Here is a 14,562-nt window from a genome sequence, read left to right as displayed (position 1 = left end):
GTTACGTCACCTACACCTCGCACAACCTTAGGTATTCTTTCCCCCATTTTGTGGATGAAGAAATTGAGGCTCAGAGAAGTTAGAACATTTGCCCCACTGAACCAGCTACTTAGCAGTGGAATCAGGATTCAAACACTGACTGCCCCGGAGGCCTATGCTCCTAATCACAGTTTGATAGGATAAGACCAGATAAGTAGGAGGCATTTAATACACTGCAGAGCAAATGCCTGTCTCCCAAGAAGGAGCTCATTAATGTTAATGCCCTGCTTTTGGTTTCAACTCACTCTCCCCGTATTTATTTACCCAGCCGCTCCTTACTCCCAAGAACACATACAGATAACCACATATTCACACACACTCCAGTCTTTTTACCAACAAGGTCCACCCTCAGGTGTCTAGGTTTGATACCTAGTTATCAGACTTCTATTCATATACTCTTCTTCCTCATGGGACTTAAGCTCACTTATGTACAATGAATCCTAGGACCAACCTCTGCCCTCCCACATTTTTCCAGGTAAATGTAAACACATGTTAAGACTGACTCTAGGTTACAAAATATATGCACGTGCATAGCCTGATACATAAAAGAATTCAATTCAAGAAGGAACTTTCTTTTCCCATTATCCAGGGAGATGCATGAGTTACCATAACAGATGCCAAAGACATTTGGCTCTGGCAGTGGAAATTGGGAAGCAATGGTGAAATGAGGTAAGAAATTCCAGGGCCAGAAGGTGGACGCAAGTCATCAACTGCTTTTCCCAGGAGCTTGCTCTTTTTGGAGAAGTGCTCCACGTACAAGCCCCAAGCTGCTGCCATAGCCTTCAGTACCCTCTACCCAACTCTGAACCCCGCTCAGGCTGGAGCAGATGCACACACCGCAGGGAGCCTCATTTGTAGGAGATGAGTGTTCCCTTGTTTTATTTTAAGGCTTGCTCCCAGGCTGGGGTAAGAGGATGTGTCAGAAATCGTGGAGAACAGCGACAGCCAAGCTTTCTCATGCAAAGACTAAGCAGCCCAGGAGCAGCAAATGATGACTTGCACAGTATTTAATGGTTCATGGGAAAACAAGCTTCTCTCCTGCCTGCCCGCCCTTCTGGAGCCAGCTCCGGCAGACGTGGGCTAAGCCGGGGCGGCGTCCTGCGGGGCTCTGGAGGGCTGGCGAGGCAGGGATGCGAGCAGCTCAGCCCCCGGCGCCAGAGCCAAGGCCGCGGAGGAGGCTCCGGAATCGCCCCTTGCTGATCCCCAAGGATCCAGTGGGCCCTGATAAACACCCCGCCCGGCCGGATACGGGAAGGACAAGTTCAAACGCAGGGTGTAGAGCCTTGGGCTTGGGCGGGTCCGGCAAGTAGACCCTGTCCACCACCCACGCCCCGCCAGCCGCGCGCGCGCTCGCTGTGGCCCCGACTGGGTTACTGCGCCTGCGCGCTCCGGGTCCTGCCCCCCCCCCCCCCAAGACGCTTTCCGAGGCCTAGTGCCCAGTGCGCTGTCGCTTAGCAACGCACAAAGTCACTGTCGCGGTTCTCCGCGCGCCCCTTTCTTGTCAGGGCTTAGTCCCTGGTCTTCCCGTGAGGCTCCTCATGAAGCCCATGGAGGGAAAGAAGGATAAGCAGCAGTAAGTGCGGGGCTTTGTTTTTCTATTTCCCCTTCCGAAAAATGTTTTCCTACTTCGGGGGAGGGTTAAGTGAGATCCGATGGTCTTCGGGCCATCGGGGCTTTTCCTCTGCCAATCCCCTTCCTACCTCTCATTTCTAGTATGGAGCGCAATAATACTTTTAAAAACGCACTGTTTACTGGGCACCTACTATGTATCAGGCACTTTACATGCATAGCTTGGCCTAAAATTCTTGACGTCATCTTGAATCATCCACTACTTCTCACACCCCACATGTAATTTATTAGCAAATTCTGTAGGCTTTACCTTTAAAATATATCCAGGATCCACCACGATTCATCACTTCCACCGTCATTACCACCCTGGCCCAAGGATCAGCGTCTCTTACCTGTATCCTGCAGAAGTCTTTGCTGCGCCCCTCGCCCCTCTGCAGCCTCCTCAATGCAGTCTTCTGAGTGGTCATTTTACAATGTAAAGTTAGATCACTGTTCTCCCTTGGCCATTGCAGAGGAAAAGCTAAGGCTCCTACAGCGGCCAATGGGGCCCACACAATGTGCGCCTTTGCCTTACTTGGCCTTGTCTGCTCCTTGCCTCCCTCTCCTCCAGCGCTGAGGTCTCCCTGCACCATCTGCAGTGATTTTCAAAGTGTGGTCCCCAGAACAGCATCAGCATCACCTGGGCGCTTATTTGAAATGCAGTTCTCAGGGGCTCCCCTCCACAGACATACCAAATCAGAAACTCTAGAAGAAGGGCATGATAATTGAGTTTTAACAAGACCTCCAGGTGATTCTGATGTACCCTAAATTTTGAGAACTATTAAATCACGCAGCTTGTTACAGCTTGTTATGGTGTGGAGCCAGGGGTATGTGCTACCAAACCTGTATTTTTGTCACTAAAACAGTGGTTCTCAAATTTTAACATGCATGAGAATCACCTAGAGAGCTGGTTAAAACAGTTTCCTGGGAACCTGCCCCAGAGATTATGATTTAGTAGGTTGGGAATGGGACCTGTGAATATGTATTTCTGACAAACTGACAACTGATGCCAGGGCTGCTACTCCAAGAACTACGCTTGGAGAAGTACCGTCCTGAGGTCAGGTGCTTCTGCTTCCAAGCTTTGGCATTTACACTTCCCTCTGCTGGAATGTGCTTCCTTAGATATCCACTTAGCTCTCTCCCCTCTTTCCTGTCTTTTTTCAGTTGCCACCTTCATAACTGAGCCTCCACCTTATCTAAAAATGCCACCTACCTCCCATATACATGCACTTCTTTCCCCTATTCCCTGCTTTAATTTTGTCCTTAGTACTTAACACCATCTAACAAACTATATATTTTACTTTTTATCTCTCAACTGCCTTACCCCACTAGAATGTAGGCTCTGTTTCTTTTGTTACTCCTCTATCCTCAGTGCCTCAAACAGCACTGGACACATAGCTCAATAAATATTTATTGAAAGAATGAATTATTTAATGTTATTCTCACATGTCTCACAATAGCTATTATTGTCCTTATCATGCAAAGGATTGGAAACCAAGGCTCAGATAGTAAATGGCAGAGCTGGGATTCCAACCCAGGTCTGACTTATTTCAGAGCCCATTAGTATTTTTAACTGTGCTTTCCTTCTAGTAAGAGATTACTACAGAACCCTATATTTCACATTTATGAGTCAATCTGTAGCCACTCACACCACAGATCCTTCATCAGATGAATGCATCAGTATGTGAACAAATAGCTGCGGTCCTTTCCTTAAGGCCTGATTCTAGTACAAATTTATTGTTGGGTTACAACTATGAGAAGCAGATGGAAAAAACTGATGCCAGAAGTCTACAGTGATAAATCAATTAAGGCCTTTAAATAAATTCATCTCTGGAAAGATAACAGAAAAACCTCCAAAGTAATTTACACTTTACCAGTAATCATTTTTTCCAAATCCTTTGCAGAGAGCAACTTTTGCTGGGATGCTGAGAACTGAAATCCAAGGGTACTGAATGTTGTGTGTGTTTTGGATGAGGGTTGGGTGTGTACAGCTAACACAAAGCCAGAGTGAAAAACTAGTCCAGCAGATTCACCAGGAATGTGTAAATAGTATAATGCCAATCTGTTTACCTGCAACAATCAGGACACTTGTCCGGATGTTGGGTACATAATGATGAGTGAAACCCGATCGTCACCTTAATGGAACTTATTGGCTTGTACAGGATTATTTGTAGTGCTTACTAGAACACATAAACAAAGAGTAGGTACATAAATGATAAATCATAGTTTGTGTTATGAAAGAAATGAACAAAGTACTAAAACAGAGAATACATGGAGTGGGGAGGGGGAAATCTAGGAAAAGTTTCTGAGGAGATGACTTCAGCTGAGACCTGAATGGTAATGAGCCAGCTGTTCAGGGAGCTGGGGAAGAGCAGATGCCCTGAGGGGAGAGGAGACTGGTGTGTTCCAGGAACTGCAAGTAGGCAGGCTGGCTGGAGAAGGGAAGGGAGAGAGGCTTGAGTGGTTGAAGAGATTAGCTGGAGCAGGGTCACACAGGGCCTCAGAACTGCGATAAGGAGGAAGTGTTTTATCGTAAATGCAGTGGAAAGCCACTGGAGGCTTTTGATTGAAAAAAATGACATGGGGTAGAAGAGATGGACCTGCTTTGGTTTGAAGTAAGGTAGGGCCATGGACAAGGCTAAACAGAACTAATCACTTTCTCTATAAATTTCGAATCTTATTCACTCACCTTCCATGGGTCAGGGCTTTGATTTTTTTTTAATTTCTATGTAAAAAGAATCTAAATTCAAATATTTTGTTCTTACCTTTACTTTTCAAGTATGAAAAATTTTAAAATACTCCTATTACTCCTTATTTAAAAGGAGAAAAAATTTATAACTATTCCTTTTAAAATATTTTTTAACATTTAAAAATTTCAATAATTTTTATTTTTGTTCCAGGGTAGTTATTAGAAGCAAAAAATGATGAAATTGAATTAGCTGTTCTGATGTCTGCACAGTGGTCTTTTCCTGAAAAGATAAATAATAGTGCTCATTTGGTAGCTTTTATAAGTTTGCCAGGTGAGCCTTTAAAATTAAATAGTTATCCTTGTCCAGATAGCTAAATTTACTAGGTAACTAACTTTTAAAGAAGATGAGTTAAGATTAGCATGTAACTTAGGCACATGAAAAAATACTGTAAACATAATTTGTAAGAATGATCAAATCACTACTCTTTCTTAACTCCAAGCAAATGAATCTGTACACTACATTGGTATATGGTAATAAATAATCACTATTAACACAAATCTCTTTATCTTTTATATAATTTCGAATGAGAGGATACCCTCCCAAATTTTAATTGCACCAGCCCCTAATAGTTATTAATAAAGCCTAAATTGTCTTGATACTTGAAATATATTTAAATCTAATTTTATGTAATTATGACTCAGCACTGAAATGCTCATTGGATAAATGATATACTATTTAATTCTGTTTTTCAGACAGCATAAAATAGAAGATGCTGGTATACTGTATGTAACTGAAAAAAAAGAAGCAAAACATGAAAAAAAGCCTGGAAAAAGTATTCAACATTCAAAACCATGTGTTGGGAGAGGACATGTATATTATGCTAAATTCATTAACACAAATGTAAGAACATGCAATGAACCAGTTCCCTACATAGATCCCAAAAACGAGCCAGAAGATCAGGTTGGATTGATGTTCATTATTTACAAATATAGATTTAGATTCAGAAGTGTTTTGCAGGATAATTTTGTCACAGACTACTTAAAGGATATGACAGATCTCAGACTAATATTTTTTATAATCCAATAGTTAAAAGCAGTCAGCTGGAACTATCCTCGCTGATAATTTTGCATACAAACTATATATATAGGGAAGGAATCCAAATAATTGTTTTTCTAGATCGGGTCAGATTATAGTCACTCAGCGGTGCTTGCGGGGAGGAGGGGTTATTGAAGAAATCTCTAATATTGTATTTGTGACAGATAATATAAAAATTTCCCATGATACTCAGTAATTCAGATACTTTCTATAAAATAGCTACCATTTATTGAAAGTGTATGAAGTGCTAGGAATGAGCTAAGCGTTTTGTATAAGTTATATCCTTTAATCTACACAACTTCTAGGAGGTATTATTGGAAATAGTTTAGATGATAACATGCTCTAATATAGTAAATTAACATACCTGAGATTACATAGTAAGCAAATGTCACAGTCATGTTTCTGATCCAGGACTGTTGGTTTAGACAAATCACACTTTTATTCACTATCATATTAAATATATTCCATTCTTTTTTTTAGAATCAGGTTCATTGAGGTATAATTTATTGTATTAATTTCCTATGTTGCTGTTACAAATTACCACAAACTTAAACACTGGCTTAAAGCAACACAAATTTATTCTCAACAGTTCTGAAGCTCAAAAGTACATTATCAGTCTCATTGTCTATTGGGAGAGCTGGTTCCTTCAGGAGGCTCTAAGGAAGAATCCATTTCCTTGCCTTTTCCGCCTTCTAGAGGTTGCCTGCCTTGGCTCATGGCCCCTTCTTCAAAGCCAGCAACATACTATCTTCAAATCTATGACTGACTTCCCTGCCTCCTTCTTCTAAGGACCCTTGTTATTATATTGGGGTCGTCAGAAGAAGAGAATCTGGGATGATCTCTCTTTATCAAGATCCTTAACTTAATCACAGCTGCAAAGTCCCTTTTGCCATGTAAGGTTAGATGTAGTTGTAATTTAACTCAACATTTAAATGGAGATTGCTTTTTGTGAGCTCTCTTTACACGTATAACATCAATTGTTCTTGTCACAAAACAGCACACCATGGCCCTGTGTGTGAATGTGAGATCTTTTGGGGGCAGAAATTCCTGTAGTCAAATATGCTTTAATATCATGTAGTAAACCCTTACAAGGGCAGTTTTAAGGCTTTTTTGTTTTATAAACAAATAATTATTGAGGATTTAAAAGATATTGATAGAACATGCCTCTGGGGGAAATAAATGTGGTACAGAAATCCAGGTTAGTGAAGTCCTCATAATTCTTACAAAAGTTAGTGAATGACTCTCCTGAGCTCTAGTTCAAGGCCAAGTTTAAACCAAACTGTTAACCCATCCTGAATCCCATAAGGAAAAGAAGCTGGTTTGAGAAGAGAATTATGAAACATAAAGAAATTTAAAAATAAATCTAATTTTCTCTTGTTCCTACTTTGTAGGTGTCTTGAAAAAATAAATGTACAGAAGTGTTAGTAGCTGCTCTATCAACAAGACTGGGTGATAGCAGCAGTAGAATCTTTGTTTATTAGTGCTCAAAGCTCCATGAGTCAAAGACCTTAAATAGGTGGTGAAAGTGAGTCTGAAATGAAGTAAGAGGATAGGTAAGAGAGGTTCACAGTGGCTGAACAAGGAGGGCTGAACAAGGAGGTACAAAGACCAAAGATGCATCACAGAGCTAAGTGTTCACATTGGGCGTGGAGTGAAGGGAATGGTCATATTTAAACAAAACTAAACCACCCCCTCCAACAACAACAAAAAACCCTTAAATGTACTCATTTCCAAGTACCCAAGGAGTAATAAAGAATGCTCATTTCACATATCTGTAAACTTTGTTCTTTTATTTAAGATGACAGTTTTCTTTTTAAAGGTTAGCTCGGTTTAAAAAAATTAACTGGCTTATAGTAATACTGACTTTAAAATAAGAGTAAAGAAAATAAAGTTGCCTAAATATTTCAATTGACATATATCTGTTGTCTTATGTATTTTGCTAAGATAATATCTTTAGAATACCAGATTGGTCGGTTTTATTTATTTACAAGATTCTTAAATGAAATAATCAATTATACAGTTCTACATAGGGACATAAAATTGGTGGTGCTAGAAGAAGTAAAAAGGAGCTTTAGCTCAGTTATTTCCAATGAAAACTAATTTGGTTGTCTTTGTGTTTTTAAATATTGGTAAATATTGATATTTCCAAAAAGATTATATTGGGTCAGTATTTTCCAAAATGTATTTTTTTGGAGCACTAGCCCTTGCCTATGTGCTCAATAAAATAAAGTTCCGAAGTCAGATATGTTTTGGAAAACCTGTAATTTTATACACCCTTCTCAGAGCTTCACAATTCACATTAGTAGATAAAGGTTCTTGAGAAATCCTGTGGTAAACTTGTTTAACTCAGTATTTGTCACATTTCTTTAACTATGGAAACCTCTTTTATATAACACCTGTTAATGTGCTGCAGAACCAGTGTTCCACAGAACACAGTGCAGGAGTAACTGTTATTGTGAATTGCTTAAAAAGAGGTATTTTTCAGCATTCTTTCTGGTCCACAACAAAACAGAGAGGAACGTAGGTAGAGTGTAACTCTAGTGTTTGCTATAACACAACAAATTTTTTACAGCCACTGAGCTCTACTAAAAAAATATGATCCTCTATGTGTAAGGTGTTGTCATAAGTCCACATTTCCCTAGGAATCCATCAAGTATAATTTGATGTCCACAGATCACCACACCACCACAAGCAGCAGCAGCCGTCTTGGCCAGGGTGCCATAGAGTTTGGCACACCACCTCTTATATTCTCTTAACTGGTTCCTCCAGGATACCCCACTTATTTTTTACTACATTTCCCCTAGGAGTCTCCCTTAGTGTCCCAAAGAATGGAAGTAAGTAATGTTTACTGATGCATTTCTGAAGGCAAAGGGCTGACAGAAGTATAACATAGACAGTGCCTCACGGTGGTTTCCAAATGCGGCTAAGGGGCCCACAGCACAATGGCTCTTAGGCCTTCCAGCAGCCGGGGTTATAGGGAGCCTGTCGTCAGGAATCACCAGGCACCTCCCTACCATGGAGCCCCAGTGACGATCATCCTGCGGCAGGAAAAGAGACAGGCTTTGGGCTGGAAGGGAGGACTTCATCCTCTCTCTGGGTGCAAAGTTTTGGGAACAACTCTTTCTGTAGGCAAAACCCCCTCTACAATCTGCAAGATGTGATCTGACCCCCAAAACCTAGGCAAAGCAATAACATAGAGGACCTTTCCCAGTTTGGTTTATTTAATCATAAATAATTCCACATGCACCTCTCAATCCAATGTAAGTGATGGTACACAGAGCAGTACATTTTTATTCTTAGTCTTTCTCTTCGGTGTGAGGTGAAGGAAAAAAAATAAGCCTCTGCCTTTACCTTTTGTCTTATAATCTCTCTGAGCAAATGCTTGGACCAAAAAGGCATGCACATGTTGTCTGGGTGCATACACACTCTCTTCCAGGAAGGAACCAGACTTTTCAGGCATAGGGCAGACTATCCAGAAATAGAAAAGATAAACACAACAGTTTTTGAAACTGTAGGATTTCATTCTCCTGAAGTGAAGATTCATCCAATTGACAACACTAGTCAGAACACTCACCAACTATAAGGGTCTTGAAGTCATCAATCACACCTAAGGAAAAACTGCTCATTATTTCCTTTATACGTATTTGTGAAACCAAAGAGACCATTTTAGTAAAATTCTAAACTCAAGTCTTCTTGAAAGGTGAATTATCTCTGCTTTAAGGTAGCTTTTGCACTACACTCTTGTTTAAGAAAAAAATTGAAGTCTGCCAGACATCGTGGTTCACTTATTCCAGAGTCACTTCTCCAGTAACTTGGATGTTAGCAAAATAAGTTTCAGATCAACAAAAGAAGATATAAAGAGTATGCCTTAAAACCTTGTCATAGAGGATTTCTCGGGATATTTACTTAGAGCCTCTTTATTTTTATTTTTGAAATAAGTTAAATAAATTTGTGTTTATCTGGCTTTGCCCTCCACAGCAGATTTCCTATAGCAATGTAGCACAGAAATTAGAGGCGTGCACAGACAAATGACGGACTGAATTGAGGCGGCTCTGCTACCTGTTAGTGATATACCTTGGGGAAGTTACTTTATCTCCCAGCAGTTTTCTCATCTGTACAGTGGGTGTACCCACCTCATAGAATTGTGATGAGAATAAGCGAGAAAAGGCCTAGACCTTGCAACGTAATAAGCACCGTGGTAATCACGGAGTTAGGAAGAGCTGCAAGAAGCAGGCACTCTGACAACAGTAAGACGTGACTATTTTGAGCCAGAGAGTGAGAAGACACCATCTGTGTAGTGATATGTTCTAGAATTCCTAGGATCTACATCAAGTAGATGTAATTCACCTTTAAGTCATTCTGAAAAATGAGGCATTGGCTGATCTTTCCTACTCTCCAAAATTCCCCACTTCCTACATTTCTTTGATTTCTGCAAACATTCATTTTTACCCCTGGTTACAGGTTGTCATTGGCCTAGAAACTGGCCCTCATTTCCAGTTGCAAAGTGAGTTCGGACTCTGTCTTCATCTGTGCAGGGCTTAGTGCTCTCTTTGGTTCATGTCCACCCCATCTTTTTCAGTTTGAAGATGACTTCCCTGAATGAAGAACCTAAAGTTGAATAGCTCTGACTTTCAGCTCTAAGCAGGGTACTCTTCTCCAAATTCTAAGCCTTTCCTTGATTTCTTGCTACAACAGAATTTTTTCCCACAGAACGCCCTATTTTTGCTGCTTGGTATATTTCATGAATCTCTTCTAAGCTTCTTGACAGTCTCCTGACAAGCTGACTCCATTAAAGTGTTCCTCCTTTGAATCTGATTTTGTGCACCGCTTGTACACACACCTGTCTCCTTGAAAACTAAGCTCATTTGAAAGCTAACTGCCTATGTAGCCACACAAGTTTCTTTAGATGCCTCCTTCTTTTTATATCAATGTAGCTTCAATTGTATTTTCAGAATTTAATTTATTAGAATCTCATATTTCTCCACCTTGAATCATATTTTAAAGTCTCTGACAATGCAATCATAGTTGATCTTTTAAAAGGCTGATCTCTTCCCTTAAAGCCCCAGGTAGGTGTTGGAACATACCCAAGGTTACTTTCATTCTCTAATATCCAAGGACTCTGAGGTGTCAAGTTCCCTTTTCCCAAGGTTCTCTTCTACCTGATCAACCAGATTAAAAAAAATTCTTTTAGTCAGTACTAAGTTGAGTAACAATTCACCTCACTGCTTTCTGAACTTCTAAGAGATCAAACGTGCTAATGAAGAATCTTCATTTCCTGCATACTTAGTTCAGGTTTTATTATCAGAAATTCAGTAACATTGGAGATACTTCTGCTTAGAACAATGTTTCTCAAACTGAATCATTAGTGAGTTATAAATCAATGTGGACTGCAGCCAGCCTTATGAGATGAAATAGAAAAGTGATATAATAGAAAAATAGCCAAGTGCACTGAGTGTAGTAAGAATAAGTATTGTTTTGTGAAACCTCTAGTTTTATGTATATGTATGCAGTGGGTGCTCTTGCATGACATAAAATGTATTTCATGGTGTGGGTCATGGACTAAAACCTTTGAAAACCACCATCTTAGATGATAATACATTATTTGTATTGCCATAATGAAAAGTATAGAATATAAGTTTTAGATTAAATCATGTTTACTATATACATATGCATACGTGTGTACATATGCATATTTATATATATATAAATGGTAGTACAAAACATAGAAACATAACTATTTTGTTGATTTTTACCACTCCATCTGTTGATAGAAGGTAGTTTAAGAAATTAGCAGCTGTATTTTAGCTACAATTATATGACAATGCATTTTTAGGTGCCTCTTAGGAAATACAGTCTTTGTGAAAATATATTTAGTCCTAGATTGCAGAACTCTATTTTAGTACTAGAAAGTCCAATAACTTGTTGAATCAAATTACTGAGCATCAAACACATGAAAATGAAAATGTCCTACAATATCCAATTTTGTGTTTCCATTTTTTTTTTCCATGAAGGGTGACTGGTGGTCACATGGTAAAGGACTGGAAAATCCCTTCCAACCACCTTATGACACTAAGAGCACCCAGAGGAGTGACTTTAAAAAACCAACATGTCCATTTGTTTCTCCAGTCAAATACAGCAAGTTGCTAAAGCCTTCTTATGGAATAGGTAAGGTTAGCAGTTCTCCAAACTCCAGCAGTCTCAGGTTACTGCTATCAAATTAAGATGTATTAGATGTGCTTGCACCTCCTGGGAAAACTAGTCCTCTACAGGAGTTGAAAATACACATGCAGCAAGTACAGCCCTTGACAAGTTTGTTCCTTATCCCTTCCTAGTGGATAACTTAGCTCCAAATATGTTTAATACAGCAAAATAAAAATTGTAATGATCATTGATAACACCAGCTTCCAAGTCAGAAATTTAGTAGCATTCTGCTCATTATTGCCAGCAAACTTTAAAAATTATAACTGTTAGGTAACACTATAGGGCAGTATTTTTCAAAGTGCACATTGAGGGGCACTGGTTTTTTTGGGATTTTTTTTTCCGAATTTTTGAATTTTATTTTATTTATTTTTTTATACAGCAGGTTCTTATTAGTTATCTATTTTATACATATTAGTGTATACATGTCAATCCCAATCTCCCAGTTCATCCCACCACCACCACCACCACCCCCCAACCCCGCTTTCCCCCCTTGGTGTCCATATGTTTCTTCTCTACATCTCTGTCTCTATTTCTGCCCTGCAAACTGGTTCATCTGTGCCATTTTTCTAGGTTCCACATATATGTGTTAATATATAGTATTTGTTTTTCTCTTTCTGACTTACTTCACTCTGTATGACAGTCTCTAGATCCATCCACGTCTCTACAAATGACCCAATTTCGTTCCCTTTTATGGCTGAGTAATATTCCATTGTAGGTATGTACCACATCTTCTTTATCCATTCGTCTGTCGATGGGCATTTAGGTTGCTTCCATGACCTGGCTATCGTAAATAGTGCTGCAATGAACATTGGTGTACATGTGTCTTTTTGAATTATGGTTTTCTCTGGGTATATGCCCAGTAGTGGGATTGCTAGGTCATATGCAAATTCAATTTTAGTTTTTTAAGGAACCTCCATACTGTTCTCCATAGTGGCTGTATCAACTTACATTCCCACCAACAGTGCAAGAGTGTTCCCTTTTCTCCACACCCTCTCCAGCATTTGTTGTTTGTAGATTTTCTGATGAGGAGCACTAGTTTTTATGATGTTTATAGCTACTGCTCAAAACACAGGGGAAGTCAAATAAGCTTTGGAAAAACTGAATTTATAAAGTTAAACAGTTTTTTTTTTTTTTTTTTACTACAGAACTCTTAAAACCCTTATTCTAAGCATAAGCATAATGAATTTCCAAGAAGAGGAATAAAGAATGCTATGTTTCCCCAATATTGACAACTTTACCTTTTTTCAGATCATCTCACATGACTGGTATCCCACAAAACATAATTTAGGAAATACTGTTCTATACAGTATTCATACATTTTGAGATCTAAAATTTGTTTTACCTGACAATGTCATTATAATAATCTAAGTCTTTCACATTTATTCAAGTTGTATCTGTTTCTTAACCCAGTACTACTCATCTCTACCGCAGGAGTAGAATTTTTAGCAGGTCTTAAAGAAGTGCAGGATCAAGTCCAAACAAAAATGTATTTATTGAATACCCGCTCTGTTCTCACCCCATACAAAAGTTCACAAGATAAACATCAAATTTTCTGAACACGACAGTAGGCAGCGAAGGATTACTTTTAGACGTCAACAGTCCCTCAGTTTTAGCCTTCTGGCCTCTGTGATTGGCCAGTCTAATTAAGGATACAAAGGGCAGCTAGATTGAAGGTCAGGATATTAGAAAATGGTCATATTTAACATGATTTCCACCTCAAGGGTGGTAGTTAATAGGGAGGGCCTACTATTAGATAGTCTATAACAATGGCGTCTCTTTTAGCAAGGTAATAAAGTTTCCAGTTCTGATTCAAGATGGTAGACTGAGCACAAACATCTAAATCCCCTGCTTCCCAAGACCCTATTGAATGATAGCAAAGCAGTCAACCCATAAAGGACCCATAAAGGTGAAAAGAATTGAAGGAAGAGCTTTCTGGATTTTGAGAAGGAATGGAAGACTGTTGATGGATAAAAAAGAGCACAGAAGCAATAGCCTAGGATATACAGAAGGAGATGCAGTGAAGAAGAGCCAATCTGCCTGAAACAAAACAAAACAAAACAAAAGTATCTGAAGGCTCAGTCAGCAGACAAAGCATAACGGAAACGGGGGAGGGGAGAATCAGAGGGTTATTTGAAAGTCTGTCTCTTAAATAACTGCTCCAGTCATGAGCACTCTACCCTCTCCCAACATTAAGACTGCTAGAGCCCATTGTCTCAGCTAGATGTCAACTACCACACTAGTTACTTTAGTATTTCAAACTGGTCTCCTATCCTATTCTTAATTTATGAATGGACAACCAAAGGTTAGAATTATGCCAAATTATATATTTTTTAGGTCTGGAGGATAAAATCAAGGAAATATCACAGAGCATAAAATAACAACAACAACAAAACCTTAGAAAATATGAGAGAATAAAAGCAAAATGGAGAATCAGTCTTGGAGGTCCAACTTTTCCAGAGCTCCAGAAAAGAGTAAAAATGAAGGCGAGATAATTATATCCACACATAACATTTATTAAGCATATACTGTTTGCCAGGTACTTTATGGAACTTTCTAAATGTTTACTCATTCAATTCTCACACCAACCCGATGGCATATAATAGTATAGTAATACTATTAATACTCTCATTTTTCAGATGAGAAAGCAAGCACAGAGTTTAAATAATTTGCCCAAGGCTACACAGCAAATAATTGGTGTTTGAACTTAGTCTGACTCTAGTACCTGTAAATATAACCAGTACTCTACACAGCCTCTAGAAAGATAATAAGAAGATAGTTTGCCAACATAAAGAAGAGCCATTGAAAGGGTCTACTGAGTGTATCTAAGTATGAAGGGAAAAAAGATACACACCTATACATCATTATGAAATTGCAAAACAATAATTATAAAGAGAAGATTCCAGAAGTTTCCATTAAAAGAAAACTAAGT

General features: G+C 39.1%; 1 protein-coding gene across 1 annotated transcript in view; it reads left to right on the top strand.

The window, feature by feature from the left end:
* The first annotated feature begins 1,310 nt into the window (after positions 1 to 1,310).
* The window catches only part of CIMIP6 (ciliary microtubule inner protein 6), a 29,442-nt gene continuing 16,190 nt past the window's right edge, over positions 1,311 to 14,562 (top strand). The window contains exons 1-3 of the mRNA XM_082357608.1: positions 1,311 to 1,612; positions 5,090 to 5,297; positions 11,444 to 11,597. Of these exons, the coding sequence (XP_082213734.1) occupies positions 1,578 to 1,612; positions 5,090 to 5,297; positions 11,444 to 11,597 (397 nt within the window). The 5' untranslated portion in view covers positions 1,311 to 1,577. The remainder of the gene's footprint in view (positions 1,613 to 5,089; positions 5,298 to 11,443; positions 11,598 to 14,562) is intronic.

The sequence above is a fragment of the Balaenoptera borealis genome, assembly GCF_965194805.1.
Source record: "Balaenoptera borealis genome assembly, chromosome: 15".
Lineage (NCBI taxonomy): Eukaryota > Metazoa > Chordata > Mammalia > Artiodactyla > Balaenopteridae > Balaenoptera > Balaenoptera borealis.
The sequence above is the reverse complement of the archived record's forward strand: the minus strand, read 5'-3'. Positions and strand labels throughout refer to the sequence as shown.